General features: G+C 49.9%; 1 protein-coding gene across 8 annotated transcripts in view; it reads left to right on the top strand.

The window, feature by feature from the left end:
• Positions 1–25,556, top strand: part of GDAP1L1 (ganglioside induced differentiation associated protein 1 like 1) — a 59,566-nt gene that overhangs the window by 24,915 nt on the left and 9,095 nt on the right. For 4 of the 8 annotated variants that reach the window (XM_073880381.1, XM_073880377.1, XM_073880382.1 and 1 more), the window contains 4 exons: positions 16,357–16,549; positions 17,609–17,782; positions 22,451–22,548; positions 23,333–23,447. In XM_073880381.1, coding sequence (XP_073736482.1) covers positions 16,444–16,549; positions 17,609–17,782; positions 22,451–22,548; positions 23,333–23,447 — 493 coding nt within the window. In that variant the 5' untranslated portion in view covers positions 16,357–16,443. Of the gene's footprint in view, positions 1–1,577; positions 8,335–8,362; positions 15,606–16,356; positions 16,550–17,608; positions 17,783–22,450; positions 22,549–23,332; positions 23,448–25,556 lie in introns of those variants that run through there. The other 4 variants (XR_003209171.2, XM_025875632.2, XM_073880376.1 and 1 more) reach the window with 3 other exon arrangements.

Below are 25,556 nucleotides of genomic sequence, written 5' to 3'. Positions count from 1 at the left end.
CTGAGCAGGGAGCCTGATGCGGGGCTTGATCCCAGGACCCTGGTATCATGACCTGAGCTGAAGGCCAACGCTTAACCGACTGAGCCACTCAGGCGCCCCTCTCCTGGAGATTTTAATTCAGCTGGTCTAGGGTAGACCCGAGATTCTGCTTACAAGCTCCCAGAGATGTGCTGATAATTCAGAGGATACTTTTTGAGTAGCAGAGCCCTAGGGCAGTGGTGTCATAATACCCTGGAGGAGCTTTAAAAAATACCAAGAGTTTGGCTTACCCCAAACCTACTGGTTCAGTCTTCTTGTCTATTTATCAAGAAGGTCTCAACCTAGACTGCACATTAGAATCACTTGAAGAGTTTTTAAAATGCTGACTCTCACTCACTGATTTCTCTCTCTCTCTCTCTCTTGCTGCTCTAGTTTGAAAAATTTACCAGCCTAATTTGGTGTGGGAGCAGAGGTTCCCAGCCCTGGCTGCACATTAGAGTCACCCGGGAGTATTATAAAATGTCAGTGTCAGGGCCCTTCCCTGCAGACCCACTGAATCAGAATTCTTGGGGTTAGGGCCAAGAGATCAGCATTTCATAAAGCTCCCTAGATGATTCTGAGGTGCAGCCCCTGGTGCAGAGTCTGAGAGAAGAATCATCTGGGGTTCTTGATGAAAATACAGGTTACCACACTCTCCCCCGAACATTCCAGGACTCTATGTTTAACAAGTGCCATGGGTGATTCTTAGGAAATGGCAAGGTTGGGAAATACTGAGGTAGAGGAAAGGTCCCTGGATTGGAGTCAGAAAGACAGTGCTCCTAGCTGTAAGACTTCTCACAGGTCACTTAGCCTCTCTGAGATTCATTTCTTCATCTGTAAAATTGAGAGGATGGTAATTGTTTGGGGCAGAGATGGATATAACTAGCCCAGAGGTCTGCATAGCCAGTCTATAGGACAGTTCTTGTTGGAAACTGTCACAGGCCAGAGACTACATTCCCCAGCTCTCCTTTGCACTTTGGTGACATGGCCACAGGACTGAGTTCTGGCCAGTGGAACAAGGGCATAAGTAAGGAGGGCTGCCACCCATTGAAACCTCCCCCAAGGTCCTCTGCTCTCTCTCTCCACTGTGTGCCCACTGGGTAGCAGTGCCTGCCGGATCGCAATGCCTGGGTGATCTTGGAAGCCACATGGGAAGGTTGGCAGAGAACTCCCTGCACTTCCCCTGCCTCCTGCTAACTGGACTTTGCGTGAGTGATAAATAAACTTCTGTGTAAAGCCACTGTGGTTTCTCTCTTTCAGTAGCTAGCACTACGTTAACTGACGTACTGCCCCTAGGATTGTGGCAAAAATTATCTCATGCAGAGGCTGCAAACTGATGATGTGAGGGCTTAGATCCAACCCACGAATATGTTTTGTTATTTCTGTGCCAGCCAGTTTTTTTTTTTCATAACACATTTTAAGATGAGAGATTTCACGTGAACCTCTGGATCTCCAGGTTCCTGAAAACCTGGAATAGCTGGCAGCCAAGCTTGCAATCCACTCCGGGAGGGATTGGCTGGAACAAGGAGCGGCCAGCTGTATGTCAGGTAGAACACATGCTCTCCCAGTCCACCGTGCTCCCCACCACACCCTTACGGCATTTCTGGGGTCCCTGTGGCTTCCTGAGCCAGCAGGCCCTCAGGTAATCGATATAGACAGTAGATGCATTCACTGTTAGGATTTTTCACAGCGAATTTCTTCAGGCGACTTCTAACTCCCAGGAGAACCATTCATCCTGCCTCAGACTTGGAAGCAAAATCTCCTGAGTGAAACTTCAGGCTGAAGGATGTCCACCACCCCCACCCCAGTCCACCCATGGCCATGGCCCGTTCAGTGTCTGCTATCTACGGAGGCAGTGGTGTGTGGAGGAAAGGGCTCAGGTGTATCTGGGGATCAGGTAGACCTGGACCCCAGCCCCAACTCTGCTGCTTCCTAGCTGGTGATTGGGGGTCAGGCAGTTCGTGTTATTTATTTTAGAGAGAGTGTGAGTGGGACGAGGGGGGCGGGCAAAGGGAGAGGGAGAGAGAGAGTCTCAAGCAGACTCCATGCGGGGCCCAATCTCACGACCCTGAGATCGTGACCTGAGCCGAAATTAAGAGTCGGACACAACCGACTGAGCCACCCAAGTGCCCCACCATGTAACCACTTCTGCTGACTATCCTTCTGTAACTTAACATATTTTATTTATTTTTTAAATGTTTTTTATTTATTTATTCATGAGAGAGAGAGAGAGAGAGAGAGAGAGAGAGGCAGAGGCAGAGGGAGAAGCAGGCTCCCCGCCTAGCAGGGAGCCCGATGCGGGACTCAATCCCAGGACCCTGGGATCATGACCTGAGCCAAAGGCAGACGCTTAACCATCTGAGCCACCCAGGCGCCCCCCTAACTTAACATATTTTAAAAATTGAATCGTATATACTTTTTTGGTAACCTACTTTTTTTCTTTTTATATTTTTTTCTTTTTATTTTTTAAAGATTTTATTTATTTCAGAGAGAGAGAGAGAATGAGAGATAGAAAGCACGAGAGGGAAGAGGGTCAGAGGGAGAAGCAGACTCCCTGCTGAGCAGGAAGCCCGATGTGGGACTCGATCCCGGGACTCCAGGATCATGACCTGAGCTGAAGGCAGTCGCTTAACCAACTGAGCCACCCAGGCGCCCCTCTTTTTATATTTTAAGTATTCTAGTAACCCTTACTAAATAGAATTTTTAGAGTAGCTCATATAATTCCAACCTGTTTTTAACTGTAACCTCTACATTATACCCTTACTCATTTAGTGGATGTAAATTGTTCCATGCTACAGATGTACTCTATTTATCTAATCCCCTATTGTGTGGACACTTAGAACTCCCATTTTCTGTGGACTTGGGTGTTAGCACTTTACTTTGGGCTAATAACTTCATTCACCTGAGCATCAGTTTCCCCATCCCTGTGATCAGGATAGTAACAATCTCACTTCACTTAAGATAATGACTAAAAAGTGCTTAGGACAGTGTCTAGTACATGGGAAACCCTCATAGCTGTTACTGTAATAACATATTGTAATCTACCAGTAGTAGGCCCAAGTGAGCAGTTCCCTGAGGCTCTCCACCTCTCTGTGCACTGAGTTCACATTCAAGGCAACCTCTTGGTGGCTGAGTCCGTCCTTGGTTCTCAGGGAGAGAAGGGCAGGAGTGATCCCATCACTGGCAAGGAACAGCTCGTCTCCAGTGTGAATTAATACATTGGAATGTCAGTATATATATCTCAGGCGTTTTCAAATTTCTGGCACCCAAACTGGACGTTATTTTTCCCTGATTAAAACTCTCCAGTGACTCCCCAGTGCCCTCAGCATGATGTGATAACTCCTAAAGGTGGCTTAGCAGGCCTGGCATGACCACCGAGCCTCATCTCTCACCTCTGTCTCCAACCAGATGAACAGCCGTGGGTCCCTGAAACACCGCACCCTCTCTCTTACCTCTGGGCTTTGCACCTGCTCCTCCCTCTGCCTGGAGCATGCATCCCTTTCCCCATCTTCTCTCCATCTGGCTAATTCCTCCTCATTCTTAAAGTCTCTTCTTAGAGGTCCCTGAGCAGGTGCTGGCAATGCCTTACCCGTCCCTACTTTTACCATTTCTGTGCACACCAGCTGACCCCCAGCAGGCAGCACTCACATGGGTTGCCTGAGGGCTTTCTGTAGTCACTGGAAGCTTCTCTGCCAACCTCAGGGCAGGCCCGGAAGTGCTGGGAAATTAGCACTCCCTGCAAGGAGCAGCCTTCCAACAATGACAGGACTTGGTGTGCAAATGCCCTGGCTTTCTTCCTCCTGGGGGGGGGGGGGTAGTGCTTTACACCAGCCTTGGGATTTCCCTGTGGGATTAAGCTCTGGGCACCCAGGGTGCTAACTTGCTTGACAATACACCTTCCCAGACTGCCTTTCTTGCCTGTTATTCCCCCACTTGCCTCCCAGAGTTTCCTTCTCCCAAGTTAACTGCTTGTCCTTGAATTTTTTTTTTTTTTAGGATTTTATTTATTTATTTGACAGAGAAAGATCACAAGTAGGCAGACAGGCAGGTGGAGGGAGAAGGAGAAGCAGGCTCCCTGCTGGGATCATCATCCGCCTAAGGCGGATGCTTAACCGACTGAGCCACCCGGGTGCCCCGCTTGTCCTTGAATTCTTGTCTTGGGATCTGCTTCAGAGGAACCCATGCTGAGAGCCCCCAGCTCCTGAGAGCCTTCACTGGCATGTCCAGCACCCAGGTGGGACAGGCAGGCGCCCCTTCCCGGCTCTGCCACACCCCCCGTCCTTACCCCAGCACAGCACTCATCACATTGGGGTATAATTGCCCAGGTCCGCACGGAAACACAGACCATTCACTGTGGAAGAAATTAAAATGGATTTGAAACAGTTGAAAAGATGAAACTCAAAGAATGCCAGTTGATAAGGCACCTGAAAGGGCAAAATTAGAAAATCATTTTACAGCCCCTGATAATTGGTCTAGCCAAGGACCATCAGTGGATGAGAAACCAGATACCCACAAGGTCCTGGTGGGAAGAGGAAAAATGGACATTTAACATGGAAAGTGGTGGTCACTACCTCAATCAAATATGGCGTCACTTATAGTGGGACACCAAGACATTGCGGATGTCCAGACTCGAGGCAAAATGAAGCACACGGCTCCACCCACAAAGGATTAGTTAAATTCCTGCCCACAAATGCTTCACCTGAATCTAGTCTATGCTTTAGACCTAAGTGGTAGTTTATAGGAAACACAGAGGACAGTACAAGATAAAAGGCGCGACAATGACCAATCAGGACCCCAAGCAGAACATTGTACAGGACGGCTCTGTGAGTTAACATTGTGGGGAAAAATATAAAGGAATGAGGACCATTCTCCATAAAAGAGAGTTGAGAGGTAACAACAGAATTCAAGGCATGGTTCTCGTGTGGATCCTGGTTCAAACTCACTATGCAGACATTTCCGGTATGACAGGAGAAATGGGAATGTGAACTAGATATCAGGGCCTTATTGTTAAATTTTTAAATGTGAAAAGTGTGTTTATGGAGAAAATGACTTATATTAGATGTAAAGTATCTAATAGTGAAGTATTTCATGGATGAAGTATCATGATGCCTATAATTCGTTTCAAAATACTTCAAACGCTCCTTCCCAAATTAAACAAACGTGGCAAGTTTTAACTAATGATTGTATTTAGGTGATGGATATATGGATGTTCATTGAGCTATTTTGTTTGCTATGTCATGTCTGAAAATTTCTTTATCATAAAAACTCAAAAGAGAGAAGCAAATAAAAACTGCAATATACCATTTTTCACCCAGAGATTCAAAAAGAAAAAAAAATATTTAAAAAATATGCTGAGTGGGCAAGGGTGCAGGGAAATGGGCCCTTTTGTTGATTGTTAGTGGGGAGTATAAATTGGAACAGCCTCTTTGAAGGGAACTTGGGCAGAGACATATTCTTCGATCTAGCAACTCCACTGCTAGGAATTTATCATACAAATTATACTCAAACATGGGCACAGATCTGTATGAATAAGGATTTTCGCTGCAGCATTGTTTTTATAACAAAAAATTAGAAACAGCATATATGTCTGTTAATAGGAGTTGTTAAATTTATTACAGGGCATCCATACCATGTAGACTGTTCTAAAGTATGGATTAGACCTGCATCGATAGGAAGCTCTTTCCCAGATGTATCGATAAGTGAAAAATGCAAAGAGCAGACCAATGTCTGTCCTGTTTGTCACCGTATTTCTGATGCCATCAAAGCGCCTAGTACACAGTGGGGGCACAGTTAATATTTGTTGAGGGGATGAGTACACATTTGAGTGCAACTGCTGTAACATGGGCTCCTTGGATGCATTTAGGTCGAAGACACAGGGACTGTGGGGCATCCCAGTTGGGTGGCGGCTGGCAGTGCCAGGGATGAAAGATTCACTGAACGCAGAACAAAAGTGATAGAAGTTTATTGGATACACTGCAAGGGAGCATTGGCAGGACAGTAAAGGAGAGCTTGTCTGCCACGAGCTATAGTTTTAGGGTGGAGTAAGGGAGTATGGGGACATATGGAATTGTCCTTTTTTTTTTTTTTTTTGGTAATCTTAGGAACTGTGCTTGGTTGTAACTGGTCAGTTAGGGCTGATGGCTCTTTCAAGTTGGGTCTCTTAATGAGCCTATCTGGGTCAGCTAGGTGGTCGCTGTGGGCCCTTTTGCCTTGCTCAAGTTTCCACTGCTCAAGCCTGTTGCCTAAAATTGGCCTCTACAGGGACCAGATTTTCTAAGGTCTTACTTCCCTGAAAATTTGAATTTTCCCTAAAGACACATCATATCCTGCTTTGTAAAATCTAATCATGAACAACAAGACACTTTGAGGAAAAAGGAATAAAAATTTCATGGAGGGACACCTGGGTGGCTCAGTTTGTTAAGCATCTGCCTTCAGCTCAGGTTGTGATCTCAGGGTCCTGGGATCCAGCACACACACACCGCCCCCCCCAGTCAGGCTCCCTACTCAGTGGGGAATCTGCTTCTCCCTTTCCCTTTGACCCTCCCCCCACTCGTGGGCTCTCTCTCTCTCTCTCTCTCTCAAATGAATAAAATCTTAAAAAAAAAATTCATGGAAGGGCAACAAAGAATTTGCTGAACCAGGAAGGCTAATGTGGCAACTGGGACTTAGTAGAAAATGTAGCTCCAAGCTTCCTGACAGCCAAAGCAAAAAGGGAAGCCCATGGGCCACGGAAATTTTGCTATCTGGTAGAAGGAAGGACACTGATTCCTCAAGAGTCATGCTTATCAGTCTGAAAGGGTGATGTGCTCAGGAGTTTTTTTTTTTTTTTAAGATTTTATTTATTTGTTTAACAGAGAGAGAGACAGCGAGGGAGGGAACACAAGCAGGGGGGCTAGGAGAGGGAGAAGTAGGCTTCCTGCCAGGAGGGAGCCCGATGCGGGGCTCAATCCCAGGACCCTGGGATCATGACCTGAGCCGAAGGCAGATGCTTAACGCCTGAGCCACTCAGGCGGCCCCATGCTCAGGAGTTTTTAAGAGCATCACATGGAGGGAGGGCAAATCAGAAGCTTATCTTCCTGGTGCATCTATTTGCTCAATGGTAAATAAATTACAACAATATTTATAGCAAGGGAAGCAAGGGTATATTAAGGAACTTTATGTAAAACTCCCACGAATATTTAGGATAAACTAAGTGACAGCAGGACATTATGGGCTCTGCTAGTTATGCCTTAGTCTCCTGGGTGAAGTGACCTTGGACCAATGACTTGACTCTCAACCTCATCCTCCTCCTCTCGTAAAAATGATTATTGTGCAGATGAAATGAGATGATGCGTGTAAAGTGCTTGGGTTGATAAATGCTTGCTGTGCTTTTGTCTATATCATTATCATGGTATCATGACCTTATCACTAAGAGCATAGACTCTGGAGCCAGACAAGCTGGGTTCGAATCTTGAATCCACCACTTACTCGCTACGGGACCTTGGACAAGGTCACTTAACCTCTCTGTGCTCAGTTTTGTCCTCTATAAAACGAGGCTCATAGGGTTATTGTGAGGGCTCAATGACTTGATGGTTGTAAAGCCTGGGCACACAGCAAGTGCTATGTAAGCATTTGCTCCGGACTTCGTAGTTTGCTCCCTTCTGTCCTTAGAGGTCCTTCAGGAGAAATGCTAGAAAATGACAGCCCCTAAGAGAGACAAGCTATTTCCAGACACTGATTTATGAAAGGAATGTGTCTCTATAACACCAGTTGTCCTAAGAGGTATTTGCTTCCTGGAAGATAGTCAGAATGCATTAACAATGGTGGAGTCTTGGCAGATGACTGGCCAGATATTAGCTATTTGGGGGACATGGCCCACTCCCCTGTGGCTCCTCGAACCCTTCCAGGGAGCCGGACCCGAGAGGACTGGTGGTTTCTCTGGCAGGGGCCAGGGGCGCGCCAAGGGGAGGAGGAGGGAAGGAGCTCCCGGGACCCCCCACGCCCCTCCCCCACTCACACAGCGAGTAATGACATTCACGGAGAGGGGAGGGAGGGAGCGAAGCAGAGGGGCAGGCTCCGCGAGGCCATGTGATGCTGGGCGAGAGAGAGCTGCCGCCGCGGAGCCTCCTTCTTTCCTCCCTCTGATTCCGGGCTGTCATGGCGACCCCCAACAACCTGACCCCCACCAACTGCAGCTGGTGGCCCATCTCGGCGCTGGAGAGCGATGCGGCCAAGCCGGTGGAGGCCCCCGACGCGCTCGAGGCGGCCAGCCCCGCCCATTGGCCCAAGGAGAGCCTTGTTCTGTACCACTGGACCCAGTCCTTCAGCTCACAGAAGGTAGAGCCCAAGGGAGCAGGGGAGCAGAATGCACCCGGTGGCTAGGAGGCGTGGGGGAGGGGATCCAGGAGGTTAGAAGAGGTCTGAGGACCCCGGTGAGAGGCTGGAGGGTGAAATGTGGGGTTTCAGGGGCCGGAGGGTGGAGAATGCCGGGCTGCTCTCCCGGGAGGTGACTGGCCCTGTGTTGGGCCCCAGGAGCACCATCCTCAATTCTGGGAACATCCATTATGCCTCTTTCCCTCCCAGAAAGACCCAGTCTGTTGGAAGGCTGAGAAGAGAGACAAAGGCAAGGGGAAGGGAATGGGCACTGCTGGGAAGGCGGCCTGTTGGAGGGGGCGGCTGCTGCGGGGAGGGAGGAGGAGCGCTTCCTGGGATCCAGCCTCCAGCTCCAGTAGTCGGTGGTGGGCCTCCCTCCGAGCTGCTGTCCCAGATACTACAGGCCCTCCAGGTCACAGCTCCTGCCTGTCTGGGAGCCTTCCTCTGGCTAGGGCTTGGAGGGTTTGTCCCTAGTCCTCTCCTGCATCCACACTTATCTTGAGCTGAGAAGGAAGGAGTTAACCCATCTCCTTAGACCAGCTCGGTTCGGCCCCTAAAATCTATGTTTTGCTCTTAAAGACACAGACGGCCCCTCCGCCCCTTCTCAGACCCAGACGAGCTGGGGGTGGGGAGCAGTTAGGAATACAGCCTGGTGCTGAGTTTTCCGGTTCCCGCTTCCTGGGGGTGAGGGCCAGACCCTGCGCCTGTAAGACAGGGGAGCCTCTAGGGGCGCAATCTCCCACTCTGGGCGGCTGTCCGTCAGTGGGGCACGAATTCAGCACCATGGCCAGGGCCCAACAGCGAGTGCTGCTGATCTCCTAAGTGGCGCTCATTGTCAGACCTGGGATTCCTCTTCTTCCTGGAAGATCCTTTTGTTCCATTCACTCATTTTTCAGGTGGAGAAACAGATTCCGTAAAGAGAAAGGAGCCAAAGATTGAGTTTGAGTCTTGGTCCAGGCTCAGTTCATCATCTGGGAAATGAGATGATGATGATGATGATGATGATAACAACAACAACAATGATAATAGTAATAGTTACTTCTTCTAATTCCCACCCCTTCTCAGAGCTGCTGAGAGGGTTGTTGAAGAGGCGGTATAACTTAGTGTTCTAGATGGCACTACCCAAACTTGAGCATACATTAGAATCACTGCATGATCCTGGTTAAAACACAGACTGCTGGGTCCCACCCCAGATATTCTGATTCAGCAGGTCTGGAGTAGGGCTCAAGAGGCTGCATTTCCAACTAGCTGCCAGTGATGCTGATAAAGCTGGCCCACTGATCCTCTTTTGAGTAGCTCCAGTTTAGAGTATAGACTCTGAGCCCAGGCAGTCCCCAGTGGAAGAGCCATCTTCCCCAGTAATTCACTATAAAGCTTTGGACAGGTTGCCTTGCCTCTCCAAAGCCTCGGTTTTATAATCTGTAAAATGGAGTTAATGGCAGTACCTTTCTCAGAGGGTTATTTTGAGGGTAAAATGAAGTGACACACAAAACGTGCTGGTAGCAGTGCCTGGCAAAGGGTCAAGACTCTGATAATTATAGGTGTTATGATATCACTAAAGTGCTAGGGGAAGGAGGAGTTGGGTTAGCCAGGGCACTCTGGACCTCACCCATAAATTCTACACATGCATGCTGAGCACCTACTGCATGCCAGGCTCTATGCAAGTTGCTGGCACTTTGGAGATGAATTAGACTGACTTCCAGATTTCAGAATACCTTCCCACCCAGCACCTTAGGAGCCAGGCCTCAGTGGCTGGCACTGGACAGGGGGCAGAGGGATGGTACCTCCCATCACCATTCCCCAAGGGAGCTTCTTGCTCTTCCCTTTGCCACCATGGAATATATCCTATTCAGTCTGCACTTAAGGCTGAGATGGCCCCTTATTCAGGGATGGGACTACCCATTGCAACCCCATTTGTGACCAGGCCAGCCTGGGTATCTTCCTGCCTCCCATTCCAGGACCTTCCCCTTGCCTGGGGGACCATGGTGGGTTCTAGAGGCGGTGTAGCCTGGTGGGAAGGTCATGGGCTCTACAGTCAGATGGTCTTGGGTTCCATTTTCATCTTAAGTGCTTACTGGCTGCGTGACCTTGGACAAGTCACTTCTCTGTGCCTCAACATCCTCATGTAGCAAAAGGGACTTTTGCATCCAACCCTGCAGAATTCCTGGGAGATTAAGAGGACATACGTTAAGTGTCTGGCACATAATAGGAATTAAGCAGGTAAGTTTCCTTCTTTTCAGTCCTGAAGAGCCCTGCCTGCATTCAGGGAGCAGTTCCCCTTGGTAGAGCATCTAGAAGCCTGTCTTTAATGGTACATGAATAGCAGAAAATAGCCTACCCCCAAGAGTGGTGGTGGTGGCTTCATGGGACATCTGGGGACAGTCCCAGAGCCAGAGGGCAGCAGGACAGTGAGGCGGTCCAGAACCCAGACTCTGGGGCCAGACTGCCCAGAGTTCAATTTTAACTCTGCCACTGACCAGCTAGATAATTCTGGGCAGGTTGCTTAGCCTCTCATGCCTCAGGCATCACATCTGTAAATTGAGAATAATAATAGCACATCCAGGATAGGGCCATTGTGAGGATTCAGCAAATGTGTCCATTAAATCACCTGGAGCAGCACCTGGCTCATAGAAAGTGCCCAGTAAGCAAACTTACATTTGCCAGACAGGAGATCAAAGCCTGATTGGGCCACCTCCCACAGTGTCACTTCGTGCATGTGTCTTCACGTCTGCAAGTCTCCGCTTCCTCCTCTGTGCTGAAGGAATGGTACCTACCTCAGAGGGTTGTGAGGATTGGATGATATCATGCATGGCCACAAACTTAGCACGATGCCTTAAAGATTGCACACTAACAGTGAACTTTTGGGCACCATCATAAGTGATCACCTGGGGCCACAGGGTTCAGAGGAGGTTCTAAATGCAAAGTGTAGATGTTAGCTTGTTTCTGAGGCTGTTCCTGCCCTCCAGCCTCCTTCTCCTTGGCTGGGGGGTGGGGGTGGGCAAAGGGGTGAGACTTGGAGGGGCAAACCTGCAGACATTCTGATTGCTGGTATTCCCACTCATTAGCTTGTGACCTCATGTATGTCCTGACCCTTTTTGGTCCTCGGCTTTTCAACATGAAAATGGACTAGATGTGTGATACAACCTGCATCCCTCCCTCCCTAGGCAGGAAGAACAGCCCTGTCTCTGTGTGTCCCCAGCCCTTTGAGCATCCTTCCGTCCTCGCACCAGCCAGTTTTTTAAAAAACCAAAATTGCTATTTACTAGCTCTGTGACTTTGGGCAACTTAGTGCTGTCTCTGTGCCTGTTTCCTCTTTTGTAAAAGGAGCACAATACTAGTACCTACCTAATTAGGTTTTTGTAACACATGTAAATGTCTTAGAGCAGGTGTCTAGTACAGAGAAAGTGCCAAATGAGAGTTAGCTGTTGTTCTTGTTATTTCTACCAAGGTGAGTCTCTGAGAGCCATCCTTGGCTTCCTGCAACAAGCCTGTTCAAGGTTCCCTGATCCCATCTTCTCAGGGTCTGCCCTTGTCTTAGAAGTACCTGTGGGGAGAACCTGGCCCAACCTTCTGCCCCCAGCAGTAAGAGGCCCAGACCTGGGTCCTGTCAGAAGACAGTCCTGACACCCAAGACTGAGCAGGTCTTCCAGAGGCCCCTCTCAGACATGGCAGGAGGAAGCAAGAGGTGGAGCGTGATCCCTACCTCCCACCCTGGCCTTGCCTTTCAAGCTCTTGGGTCCTGGCCCCCAGCCCTGTCCATGTTGCACTTGACACTTTACCCCACCCCCACCCCCAGAAACTCACAGGTGACAACTGCAGATCTCACCACTCTTCTCAGAAGCCTGCAGTGGTTGGGGCGCCTGGGTGGCTCAGTTGGTTAAGCATTTGCCTTTGGCTCAGGTCATGATCCCCCACATCAGGCTCCCTGCTCAGCAGGGAGCCTGCTTCTTCCTCTGCCTGCTGCCTCACCTCCTGCTCGCCTTCACTCTCCCTCTCTCTCACAAAAATAAATAAAATCTAAAAAAAAAAAAAAAAAAGAAGAAGCCTGCAGTGGCTCACCGGGTCCTTCCGGGAAAGAGCCAGAATCCTCATAATGGCCTTAGGCTCTGCTGCAGGATCCTAAGCGTGATTAGGTCATGGACCCCTCATCAACGGGGGGAACCCTGTGGATCTTTCTCACAATAATGCTTTTCATGGATAAAATAAAATACACTGCATTACTAAAAGGAAAGCCAATCGAAGTACAGCTAATGTCATACTTTTAAAACAAATTCATTATATAATAACACGTTTCTATATTAACCCGTTATACAGCCTGACCCTGTGGCAGAACCGATCCCTGTAATGTCAAAGTCCTGCTGAGTGTACTGTAGCAGTGTGGAGTGATGAAAGTGATTCCCTGTGGCGACAATATTTCAGGCATTGCTAACACTACCATACTTTGTCGCCTACACTACTCATAATTGCAGAAAATGCTGTCAGTATGAGATTACTGAAAATCAACATATAATTTTCCCATCCTAGTTTAAAGAGCCCCTGGATTGATTCATGGACCCCTGAACCTGGGAGTCTCCATTACAAGGCCCTGTACAGGACCTGCCCTCGTCTCTCTCCCTGTCTGCCCCGCCCCCCGCCCCAGCCACACTGACCTCCTCATTGTGTTTCAATACACCAGACACCGTACGGGGCTCTAGTGCTGGCCAGTCCCTCTGCCTGGAACTCTTTTCCTTTGATCCCTGTGTGGGCCACTCCCTCACCTTGATTAATTAAAAAAAAGTATTTGAGAGAAATACACTGAGGTTCAGAGACTCTTAAATGTCTTTTACAAAGTCACACAGCAACTAAAGGGTTGGGCAGAGATGCCAAGCCAGCACCTTGCCGTTGCCTCATAAACTAGGGCCTGGGTGAGGAGGGACAGTGCCCAACTATGACAAGAAGCACCAGTGAGCTAATTCCATGCACCTGCGGGGAGGAGTCTGCCCCAGGGGTGCTTGATGGCTGGCCACACTGCGTGATGACCACCTAAGTCTGGTCCAGTCTCTGGGATTCAGAGTGGCAGATGGCCTTGTGACTGCATGCCCTTCCCCCGGGCCTGGCTTCCTCCCGCCCTCCCCTCCCCTGCAGGATGGCACCTGGCTCTGGCCTGCAGCTCAGCTAAAGGAGAAAGTCTCCTTGGCTGCCTGCCGGCGGGACCCCAAGGCAGCTCCAAGCAAAACTCTTACATCCCTAAAGAAAGTCCCCTCCCCAGGCACCAGCCCCACCTGGTGCCCTCACTGGAGTCCCAGGGCAGGACCTGGGAGTGGTCCTTGGGGGCAGGTGCCCTGCCAGGAGGCAAGGCCAAATGTCTGGACCTGCCAAGGGCAGAGGCCTGATTTGATTTCTGTTTCCATCCATTCAGTGGTCCCAGCTTGGCCTGGGGAGGCTGGATGGCTGGGCGGAGCCAGATCGCCCAGGTGGAGGATGCCAGGATGAGCAGGAGGAAGGGAGTGGGCAGTTCGGCTCCAGCCAAACTCCAGCCTTGACTGCTCTGGGGCTTCTCCAGGGCATTGGCACCACCCAGGAGTTCAGATATACACATGCACATACTCTCCTGCTCATGCACACTCACTTGTACATACACATAAGGACACACACATGTGCCTATGCACACTCATATCCACACTAATGTACATGCATTCACACAATACTTTAATACAGTTGCTCAGACACTCATCCATACATACCCACACTCATGCACACACACACACACACACACACGTTCATTTACGCAGTTGCCACTCAGGTTCAGGCTCATGCACTCACATACTCACATCCCCAGACCAAACAGATGCCACCCCCGGTGCTCACTCTCTGGCACAGTTCCTCCCCCTCTCTTAGACAGAATCAGCAGTTCCTTCCTACTGTCTCTGGTGTGATCTGAATGTAGTGCGGCAGCACTGCAGGGTGCACCTTGAACACGGAGTCCAGCCCTCGTTCTACTAATGATTAAAAGGAGGCTCAGGGGCCGTGATAGCTCTAAGGTCACATAACATTGCTGTGGCAGAGGGTGAGGACCTCCCAGCCCCGTCTGCACGGCCTGCTTTTGGCTAATGGAGCAAATGAATCTGTGAATGAGGGTTGGGGGTTCAAGGGCTCATTGCCTCTCCCTCCCCACAAGGAAAGGGGTGTTCATGTTAGCTGTGAGGATGGGGCATGAAGTACTGCTCTAGGACATCAGCCACGGGTGGGAGGTAGTGTGTGTGTGTGTGTGTGTGTGTGTGTGTGTGTGTGTGTGTGTGAGATTGTGATAGTAGAACCCATGTATTAACCTCCTGGGCTGGGACTTTATCCACGTCATCCCATCCCAACCTCATGCCATGCTTGAAAGAGTGGATTACATTCCTCATTTCATAGAACCTAAGATCAGAGAAGTCAAGTGACTTGTCCAAGGTCACAAAGCAAATAAGAAGCAGAGCCAGGCTTCAAGTCTAGATGATCTCATACAAGTGGCTAAGACACGTTATGCCTACGGTGTGCCAGGCACTGTTCCGCAGGGACTAAAGTATCTCATCCCCACAGCAGCCCTCTGTGGGAATTGCTGGTGGGACTCTCATTGGACAGGTGAGGAAACTGAGGCACACAGATGTAAAGCCAAGTCACCCAGCAAGTAGGTGCTAGAGCTGGGATTTGAACTGACAGCCTGGCCTCCAGTCCAAGGTCTGACCATGATACCATGCTGCCCCTCTGTGGGGCAGTTAAGTGCTTAACTCCTGGCACTTGGGAGGGAGGCTGGGGACGCCCAGTTCCAGGAGCTACCGGGCGTGTGGGGACATTGATCCTCCAGGAGAACCACTTTTGCTGGCCTCAGGGGTGCCCTCCCTTTCCCTGAACTGGAGCCATTAGTGGGAAGGAGTGGAGTCATTTGCCATCTTTTTGCTGGGAGACCTTGGACAAGTCATCTTCTTTTTGAGTCTCCATCCACAGGCAGGGGGCAGTTGGACGAAGTGATCTCTTGTTGTCTTCCAGCTCAGAAATGTTGGGCTGTGTCAGGAGCAGGCCCCAGCTTCAAGGCTCTCCACTAGCTTCTACCAGCTCAAATATTTGTCTGGGACCCCTTAGAGACATAGGGAAAAACTAAGGAGGGACAGGCCCAGGACTCTCTGAAGGTGCCCGCAGGGCAGAGAATACTGGGCTGGGAGTCAGGACCCATTGCTTCCAGTTTCAGGTCTGCTGCTACCTTGGCTGTGTGACTTTGGGTAAGTTACTTGCCCTCTCTGGCCTTTAGTTTTCTCATCATCAAGAAAAACAGAGGGGATAGTTCCCCAACTACCCTCTTCTGGGAGGCTATTGTGAATATTCAACAACCACATGGGAAGGTGTGTGGGGCAATAAAAGACTCGTCTGATGTTGGCAAATTATTTTGCACCTTGTTTTGTTTCCCAAACAATTTGAGAAATTTAGCTATTGATTATGTTGATAAGAATTTCTCTGAATTTCCTGGCCAGATGTACCCCTGGAGGCCAGGCTGAGCATCTAATCCTGATAATGAAATCATGAACTGAGTGCCCTCCATGTACCAGACACTGGGGTGGTACTATTAATACTTCCATTTTGCAAATAAGGAAACTAAGGCTCAGAAAGTTTAAGGAATCTGCCCAAACACACAGAGCAGAGCCAGGAATCCTATCCCAGATATGTCCAGCTGTGAAACCCAGTCCCATCACCACCAGGGAGCACTGCCGCTTTGCCCCAGAGTAGGGCTGTGTTCCTCCTGCCAAGAGGCTCCAGGGTCCTGGGAGATTCCACCTACCACCCCTGCCAGGAGTCCAAGAATGAGCTGGAAGCAACCATGCACCTCCTGTGTGTGACCTCTGACCTCCCTCCTTCATGGCCCCCCCCCCCCCCCCCCCCCCGCGCCCCCCCCCCCCCCCCCCACGGGCCCCCCCCCCCCCCCCCCCCTGCGCCCGCATCTGCCCGCCTTCCCTGCTCTGACCCTGGCGCCTGCAGGTGCGGCTCGTGATTGCAGAGAAGGGCCTGGTGTGTGAGGAGCGGGACGTGAGCCTGCCGCAGAGCGAGCACAAGGAGCCCTGGTTCATGCGGCTCAACCTGGGGGAGGAGGTGCCCGTCATCATCCACCGGGACAATATCATCAGCGACTACGACCAGATCATCGACTACGTGGAGCGAACCTTTACAGGAGGTATGGTTGCCATACCCACCAGGGGCTCAGCCACAGACCCAAGGGACTCCATGGGCTCAGACAGGTTCCCAGAACCTTGGGGAGCCTGAGGAGGCCCAATGGGGCTGTGGACATGACCCAGCCTTCCCTGAAAGGAACGATGGGGCTGCAAACAGGGCTTAGATGCCCCCCAGGAATCACAGAGCTACAGGCATGGCCACGATCCTTGGGACGCCACAAATCCTCTCCTCAATACTCCAGGGAAAGGGCTAGCTGGCCCAGACACACCCCTGGGAGCACTGGGGCTACAGCCTACTTCCCCAGGAGCTCTGGAGTCAGAGGTATGGTCACAGGTCCTCAGAGCCCCCAGGCGGGAGCAGGACACAGGCCCTCCTAGTCACCACACACGGGGCCCAGATCTTCCAACAATGCCAGGCCATGGGCAGGGCCCAGCCCCCTGAATCCCTATAAGCACAGTCAGGGCCATGGGCCCCCCGGGCACCCCATAGTCATGGGCCCAGGTACCCTAAAACATTGCAGATGTGAGCAGGACCCCGACACCGCAGAACCCTATAGGGCCCCATGTCTCCTTCCCTCCCTCCGGCCTTCTTCAGGTTCAAAAGCCCACTGCCTATGGCAGATGCTGCAAACCCAGCTGAGAGGGGGTCGGGGTCCAGACATGTACTGTGTAGAAAGAATATGAATGAGTTGCCAACAATTAAAAATCAAAGAAAATTCAGTTTTAAGCATCCAGATTTCTGGCTTCTCTTGAAAGCCTGGCAACACTGGGCCTAGACCCCCATCGGGCAACAAGCCTGGAGTGGTGAGGAGCTGCCCCCTAGCAGACAGGTTGGCAGGACTCCAGGGAGATGAGGTAGACCAGTAAGATCCCCTGTCAGCCTGGTGGAGACTTTATCTCAAGAGCCTGGGAAAAGGGGCGGTCCCTGTGGGCCTCCATATTTCGGGGGTCCAGGATGCTGGGATCGAGGGATGGGGTACCAGAGCCTGGCCTGTCCAAATCAGGGGGGTAGGTGGCCAGGGCGGGAGCCCCCCCAGCCCAGCCCCCGCTGTGCCCCGCAGAGCACGTGGTGGCCCTGATGCCTGAGGCGGGCAGCCCTCAGCACGCAAGGGTGCTGCAGTACCGGGAGCTGCTGGGCGCGCTGCCCATGGACGCCTACACGCACGGCTGCATCCTGCACCCTGAGCTCACCACTGACTCCATGATCCCCAAGTACGCCACGGCCGAGATCCGCAGTGAGTGCCCCAGGTTACCCCCATTTGCCCACTTTTTCCCTTTCCATAGGAGTCTCCTTCTCCATCTCTTCCTCCCACTGTGTGTCTCTTATTCCTTCTTCCTCGTATCCCTCCTGGTCTCCCTCATCCCCCTCTGCCTCTCGCTCTACCCCTTTGTCTCTGTCTCTGTTAATGTCTCTGGCCCTCCCTCTGGGAGTCTCTGGCTCGATCCTCACCCCCGCCTCTCCCCCCCACTCCCACTTGCTTTCTCTCCACCACTCTCCCTGGCCTTCCATCTCATTCATTCTGTTCACACTGAAATGTGTCTCCCTCTCTGGCTGTCTCATTCCCCTCTCCTGCCCTTCCCCATGTCCTGCCATCCCATACAGAGGCTCTCCTTGTCTTGTCCATAGGAAGCTGGGGCACCATCATGGTGGAGGACATGGTCAGGGCCCAGGGAGGTCAGGACTGTGGTTGGTGATCCAGGGCACTGAGTGACATCAGGGTTGGTGCCACCAAGGAAAGCTGTCCAGATATGCAAGGCCCCCTGTGGGGTGTCCTGTCCTAACTGCTAGCCTGGATGTGCCCATAGCCTGGTTCATCCTTTAGTTTCCAGCACCCAGTAAATGGGGGTTGGATTAAATCAGATTATCCATCAATAGCTGTTTACAGACTTTGATCCAGGCTCTGTGCAGACACCATGGGGTCCTTTAGATAGATGAAGTGTGATGATTCTAAGTAGATACTAGGTGCTTAGTAAATGGTCACTTCCTCCCTCTTGAGGGAGTGAGCTGATGTTTAAAAGTGGGAAGGGGCAGGTTGTGGAACTTGGTCTCGTCCCTTTAGAGTACCCTCGAACAAGACTTGGAATTTATCAGTATCATCCTATCTGCATTCAGTCAACAACACTGAGGAGGTCTCCTATGGCCCAGGCCCTGGGCAGGGGGCTGGGGAGAGATGGGGACAGACATAGCTTCTACCATCCCAGGGTCACAGTTCCATCACAGGGAAGCAGAACGACAAGTGACCAGGTAATTGCAGTGCAGGACTAAATACGTTTGAACAGCCTCTCAGGAGGGCAGCCTGGCACTCTAGATCAAACACAGAAAGACCCACCCCTTGGAGATGATCCCGCAGTTACACCTGGATGTGTGCACCAAGAACCATGCACAAAAATAATTCACTGCAGCATAGGTGGTAATAGCAAGAAGCTGGGAACAACCCAGCTGTGCATGAGTTGGGAACTGGGTAAATAAATTTTAGTCTTCCCCTACACTAGGACACTTCTAGTCTTCCCATATGATGGAACACTGCACAGCTATTAAACAAAAAAAAATAAGCATACAACACTGGGTGTTACATGCAACTGATGAATCACTGAATTCTACCACTGAAACTAATAATACATTATATGTTAACTAACTTGAATTTAAATAAAATCTAAAAAAAATAAGCATATGGGATGCTCTCTAAGATATATTAGTCAGTAGGAATGAAGGGCAAAAAAAATGCAACTAGCTGCTATCATTAATATATTTAAAGGGGGGTTAAATGGACTCATAGGTGCTTGCAAACACAGAGGATTTCTGGAGGGATACACGAGAAGCTGTTTGCTTTTGGGGAGCAGAACTAAGAGACCACAGATTGAGAGGAGAGGGATTTACTTGTCACTGTACATTCTTTTAATATTGTTTGAATTTTTAAACACGTATGTATGTACGTATGTATAACCTGTTCAAACACTGATTTAAAAAAATGTTACCCTAGAACCAATGAATGTTACAATAAGAGAAGGTGCCCATCCCAGCCTTGGGGGCACGGAGGGCTTCTGAAATGCAGCAACACCCAAGGAGGACCAGGAGGTAGAAGGGGAAGGAGAGAGAGAATCCCTTCAGCTTCAGGGGTAGGAGAGGGTGTGGTGTGTTTGGGGAACTGAAGGAAGTTCAGTGTGGATGAAGTGTAGCCCAAGGGAGGTATGAGTGGCTGGTGGTGTGAGTCTGGGGAGTAGGTCTGACAGAAATGGAATCTTGTCCAAAGAGCAGTGGAGAAACTAGGGATGGAAAGTGAACATGGCTGATGTGCATTATACAGAGCTCCCTCCACCAAGAGAAGAATGGGTGGAGCAGTTAGGAGTTCCTGCTGTCATCTAGGTGAGCAGTGATGGGGGCCTGGACTGGGTGGAGGCAGTCCCTAACCGCTTCTAGGGGCTGGAGGCCCCTCCTCATTCTGCCACGAGCCATCTGAAAGAGTCTAGAAGGCAGCAAGGGGTCCAGAGAAGGCCCAGCCTGCTCCTCATTGGAGGAGAGAGATCTCAGGGCTCCAGCCCCACTGGGGAAGGAGGGAGGTCTCACAGGATGCAGAAGTGATCCTGCAGTGATCCCTCCAGTCAGCCTAAGGTCTTTCCTGGGCTTGGTTTGCCCTCTTGGAGTCTAAGGAGAGCCACATGTGCAGCCCTGGGTGACTGGCAAGAGAGAAAATGCTATACTTGACCTTCACATTCATAAAATATCAATGAAACTTAATATAGCCCTAAAGCTGAAAGGTCTGGGAGTATGTTTACTGGTTTTTTTTTTATCAGGCCAGGAGATGGGGTGGTAGATAGTGAGACATCAGAAGGCAGAAGCTGAACATCTGTGGTCATTCATTCACTCATTCTATTCATTCACCTACTCATTCTATTCATTCATTCATTCAACTCTCACTAAGCTCTTGTTCTGTGTCAGGCCTGTACGGGGTTTTAAGGAAACAGAGACAAATCTGACATAGCCACTGGTCTCCAGAAACTCAAATTCTAGTGGGAGACATATACATCCAGACATAAATACATCAAAATCTCCATGTATAGCAGTACAGGTGGTGCACTGCACAAGTCCAGGGGTCACTTTTCACATAGACTGTAATCTGATTGGATGTGTGCAATGGCAGCTCTGATTACTGTATTTGCATTTTCTGGCAGAAATCTGTACAATCTACACAGGAGGACAAAGGCCTTGAGTGGTCAGATCTCCTAAAGGATCAGGACAGGCTTCATGGAGCAGGTGATCTTGAACTGGATCTAGAAGGGGATTTTCAGGAATACAGGAGAAAAGTATTCCAGGAGGTAGAAATAGTGTGAGCAGAGGCCCAGAGGTTTGAGATGGTCTGGCACATTCAGGGGATGCCAAGCATTTGGAGTGGCTGAAATGTTACCACCTGGGGACAGGGACAGGTGGGGTAACTCAGTGAAAGATGGAGTTGGTAAGAAGAGAGGATCCTGCTGGTTTTTTTTAAGGCGAGTTGAAGAGCTTGGATGTTATCTCAGGGCAGTGAGGAGCCAGGGATGGGTTTTAAGCAGGGAGTGGCGTGGTCAAGTATGTGTTTGAGGAAGACCTCTTTGGTGTGAATGGGGAGAAGGGCACAGAAGGAGAGAGTGCCGGTGCCTAGGGCTGGGTCAGAATCATCCAGAGAGAGATCAATAAGGGGGTCTGAACTAAGGGAGGCAGAGGATTAAAAAGGAGAAGTTAAGTATGAGAAAGAATAAGAAGGAGGAATCAACAGGACCTGGGACTGATTTGGTGCAGGGAGGAGGTGAAGGAGGAATTGAGGGCACCCCCTCAGGGATCTGGCTTGGCTCAGTGTGGGGGAGGGGTGCTGCAGTTAGGGGAGAATGCAGGCGAGGAGCAGGTGGAGCAGGGACGATGATGGGGTCAGGTGGGCCAGGATGAATTCAAGGAGCCTAAGGGATCTCTAAGTGGAGCTGGGACACAAGAGAAAGGGCAGGGCATGATTGACCCACCACATCCCAGACTTAACTGGCCAAGAATTCTGGAGAAATCCCATCTCAGTCTTGGAACAGACCCCAGGATCTTATCCTGCATGATACTTTCGCCTCCTCTTATAACTCCCACAGTTTACAGTTAGACTCTCAAAGTTGGACTGTAGGACACTTCTCTCTCATTAAGAATAATTCTCAAGGTGCTACCTTGAGTTCCATCATTTACCCACTGTTCCATCACCCTTCCCTTTTTAGCATCTTTAAAAGGCCAGTTTTCCCAGGAAATATGGGGTTAGCTAAATCTTCAGGAAAATTGCCTCACCAGAATGGGAAGTTTCAAGACAGCAAAAGTCTCTTATGGTTTTTCTTGCATTAAGCAAGTTTTTCCTTGTGAGCTACAGTGAGTGAGCACTAGACTAAGAATCAGATGGACCCAGGCTTGAAACCTGCTTATCATTTACTAGTGTGGGATATTACTTAGCCTCTCTGAACCTGTTTCCTTACCACAGGAAAGGGTGGGGGGAGACATGCACTGAAGTATGACTTTGTCCAGGTTTATAACCTCTCCATTTCTGGCAAATTCCTCATCCCCGAGTAGTTTCCTCCTCAGTGAGGTTTCTTGATGCCTTGTGGCCTGGGCAGGTGGCCCTTTGTGTCTCACAGCATTCTGGGGGTTCACTCTTCATTACAGATTGATCGTGCTGTAAAAGAGCTTTCTTTATGTGTCTGTTTCTCCCACTAGCCTGAGCCTAGGGCAGGATGGTATGTCATCCATCCCTATGTTGCAGCCTGTTGTGCCTACTAGGTGTTGGCTGTTGATATTATTACTTCCCAGATCAATGTTTGAGTGGGACCTTACCTGCAAACTTGTGGAAGAAGGGGTGTGAGTGGCTCTGAGTATCAGAAAGATGGGGCCTTCCTTATTCTCTCCCCAGGACATTTAGCCAACGCCACCACAGACCTCATGAAATTGGACCATGAAGAGGAGCCCCAGCTCTCTGAGCCCTACCTTTCCAAACAGAAGAAGCTCATGGTGAGTGATTCCAGGCCTGCCCAGTTCCCTTCCCCACCATGAAACAGATCAAATGGAAGAAGTTCATTCTAAATAGAGGATCCGCTGATGACATAAAATGGCTTGCTTTTCCAATCCTGACTCCTCTGTCACGTACTGGCTCTTTGACCTTAGGCAGGGCACTGTCCCACTGGAGCCTTGGTCTCCTGACATCTTAGGATGTGTCCCTAAGAGCAGAGCATTGGACAGAGGTTCTTGGGTAAGAGTGGCATTGAAGGAGTGTTCTGAGGAGAACCCAGTAAGGGTGGGAGGGATAGAAAGGAAGAAGAAGCCAAGTTCACCTGATCCCACAGAGAGCTGTGCAGCACAAGTGTCACCACAAAGTCAGCCCTCATGGAGGCAAGGGACAAGATTTGTATACCCCTGTGTCAGTCAGTCACTGGCTACAGATTGCCTGGCGGGGGCATGAGGGATGGGAGACACCCTCCCGAGTATTTCCAGGCAGCTCTTGTTGGCTGAGAGTAACTCTGGAGAAAGGGCAACAATGAGCTGCTATCAACCGATCCTCATAGAAGCTGGCGTATGAAAGAGCCAGGTCTGGCCAGGACAGCCAAGGTCCCAGGAGTGTGTGAGCCCCAGATGAGGGTGCTTTGTTTGTAACAGTGAGGCACCCTCTACGCTGAGGGGAATATTTGGAGGCTGGGTTTGCTGAAGGGGGTTTGGGTCAAGTTCCTTCCAGCCTTGGTTATCCAGGCTTGATGGAAGCCAAGTCAACTCCTCTGGCTCCTGCCTGTCCTGTCCCCAGGCCAAGATCCTGGAGCACGATGATGTGAGCTACCTGAAGAAGATCCTTGGGGAGCTGGCCATGGTGCTGGACCAGATAGAGGCGGAGCTGGAGAAGAGGAAGCTGGAAAACGAGGGTGGGTGCCAGCTCTGGGGTAGGTGGGTGCTGGAGCCCATCCAGTCTACCTGCCCTTGCCCACTTCCAGCCCCTTTATCCCAAAGATCTCAGAGGACCTCCCACGTGGTTAGAGTCATGGGCCATGGAAGCAGACAGACTAGGTATAAGTCCTAGCTTGACCACTTACTAGTTAAGTGACCATGGATCAGGCACTTCACCTCCTTGGACCTCATTTTCTCATCTGCAAAATAAGGATAATAATAAGACCTACTCCAGAAAGGTGTTGAGACGTTGCATGAAATAGTACATGTAGGTATTGGGGCAGCGCTTAGCACACAGTAGATGTTTAACTGAGGTTGGTGAAGATGATGACAGTGGTGGTGGTGGTGACCAGGACCCACCACATCATCTCACCTTTCCCCTGCTCAAGGATGTAGTATGGCTCTTTCTGACCTTGACTCTTTCTGTCCTTGAGCGGCACTCTGACCTTGAGTATGCCGGCTTCATTCCCATCTCCGTCTCTACACCTTTGCTCCTGCAGGTCTTCTAGCTGGGAGTATCCTCTCCACGCCACTCTGCTCCTTTTTCCTTCTATGTGCTGTCTTTGCCATCACCCATCTTCGAGTTTGATTCTGGACCTCCTCATCTTGCTCTGTTTTAGGTGGTCGGTTAGTCTTATCTCCTCAGTTATGCTACTTTACAGAGCCTACATGACAGGCACTGCTACACTCACAGCCTCACACACACGCACCCCAGCTGTATGGGAAAGATGGGTTTAGGAGCCCCTGGCTGGCTCAGTTGGTAGAGCATGCAAGTCTTGACCTTGGGGTTGTGAGTTCAAGCCCCACACTGGGATGTAGAGATTCCTTAAAATAAAATCTTAAAAAAATAAAAATATGGGTTTAGAGTCAGACAAGGGTTTGAGTTAGAGTTCCAGCTTTGCTGTCTATACTATGTGACTTGGATAAGTTGCCTCCCCTATTGGAGCCTCAGTTTCTTCATCTGTAGAATGGGATGGTGATAATACAACTTGATGCCATCTTGTTGGATTCTTATAAAATGTAAAAGCACTCTGTCCACTGCCTGGAACACGCTAGTTTAAACATATGACAGCCAAAGGCATGCACATTCTCTTTTTAAGAAAACTGAGGCTCAGAGAGATACAGGGACTTGCTGAAGGTCGTGCAGCTCATAAATGGCATGGTTAGGGCAAGAACATGTGGTTAGGGCAAGAACATAGGTTCTCTCCTGACAGGGGCAGTGATCTTCCAGCATCTCACAACTGAGGCAAGCCTGAGGTACGCATAGATACCTAAAGTCCTGAATAGGACATTGTCATGAGTTCTAAAGCCAGGCCCTAAATCCTCTGTAGACAAAAGCATGGCAAGGCTGAGTAATAAAAATAGTATGCACCTCAAGCAGGAACTTTCTCCTTTCTGTCAGAGAAGGTGCTTAAGGGAGCCATTGCCGAAGAGTGCTCAGAGGCCAGAAGGCATGATGTTTCCAAGATTGCCTCTGGGGTCAGAGTCCCAGCTCTGCTGTTCTCTCATCAGTTGACCTTCATTATCAGGCACACCTTACATATTTATGGATTAATTTGCTCAGCTGCCCTAACAAAATACTGCAGACTGGATATCTTAACCCATAGAGATTTATTTTCTCCCAGCTCTGGAGTCTGGAGTCTAAGATCAAGGTGTTAGCAGGTGTGGTTCTTCCAAGATCGCTCTTGGGCTCACAGTCTTGCTGGGTCTTCATACAGGCTTTGCTCCGAGGGCATGCCTCTGGTGTCTGTGTGGCAAAATGTCCCCTCCTTATAAGGACACCAGTCAGAGTGGTTAGGGCCCACCCTGATGGCCTCATTTTAACTTACTTACCTCTTTAAAGGCCCTTTCTCCAAATACAGTCACATTCTGAGATACTGGGGATTAGGGCTTCAACATATGAATTTTGGAAGGATGCAATTCAGCCCATACAACGTATCTTTAACAACACTTCCTGTGGGCTAGGCACTGTGCTAGGTGTTTCACATAGTTCAACAAATTTAATGCCCCTAACAACTCTAGGACGTAAGTAATATGAGTGACTCTGTTTAACAGATGAGGAAACTAAGGCACAGAGAGCTTCAGTA

Source organism: Callorhinus ursinus, unplaced genomic scaffold (genome assembly GCF_003265705.2).
Source record: "Callorhinus ursinus isolate GAN/ISIS: 27379988/994484 unplaced genomic scaffold, GSC_fseal_2.0 scaffold38, whole genome shotgun sequence".
NCBI classification, from domain to species: Eukaryota; Metazoa; Chordata; class Mammalia; order Carnivora; family Otariidae; genus Callorhinus; species Callorhinus ursinus.
This window is presented reverse-complemented; position numbering and strand designations above follow the sequence as displayed.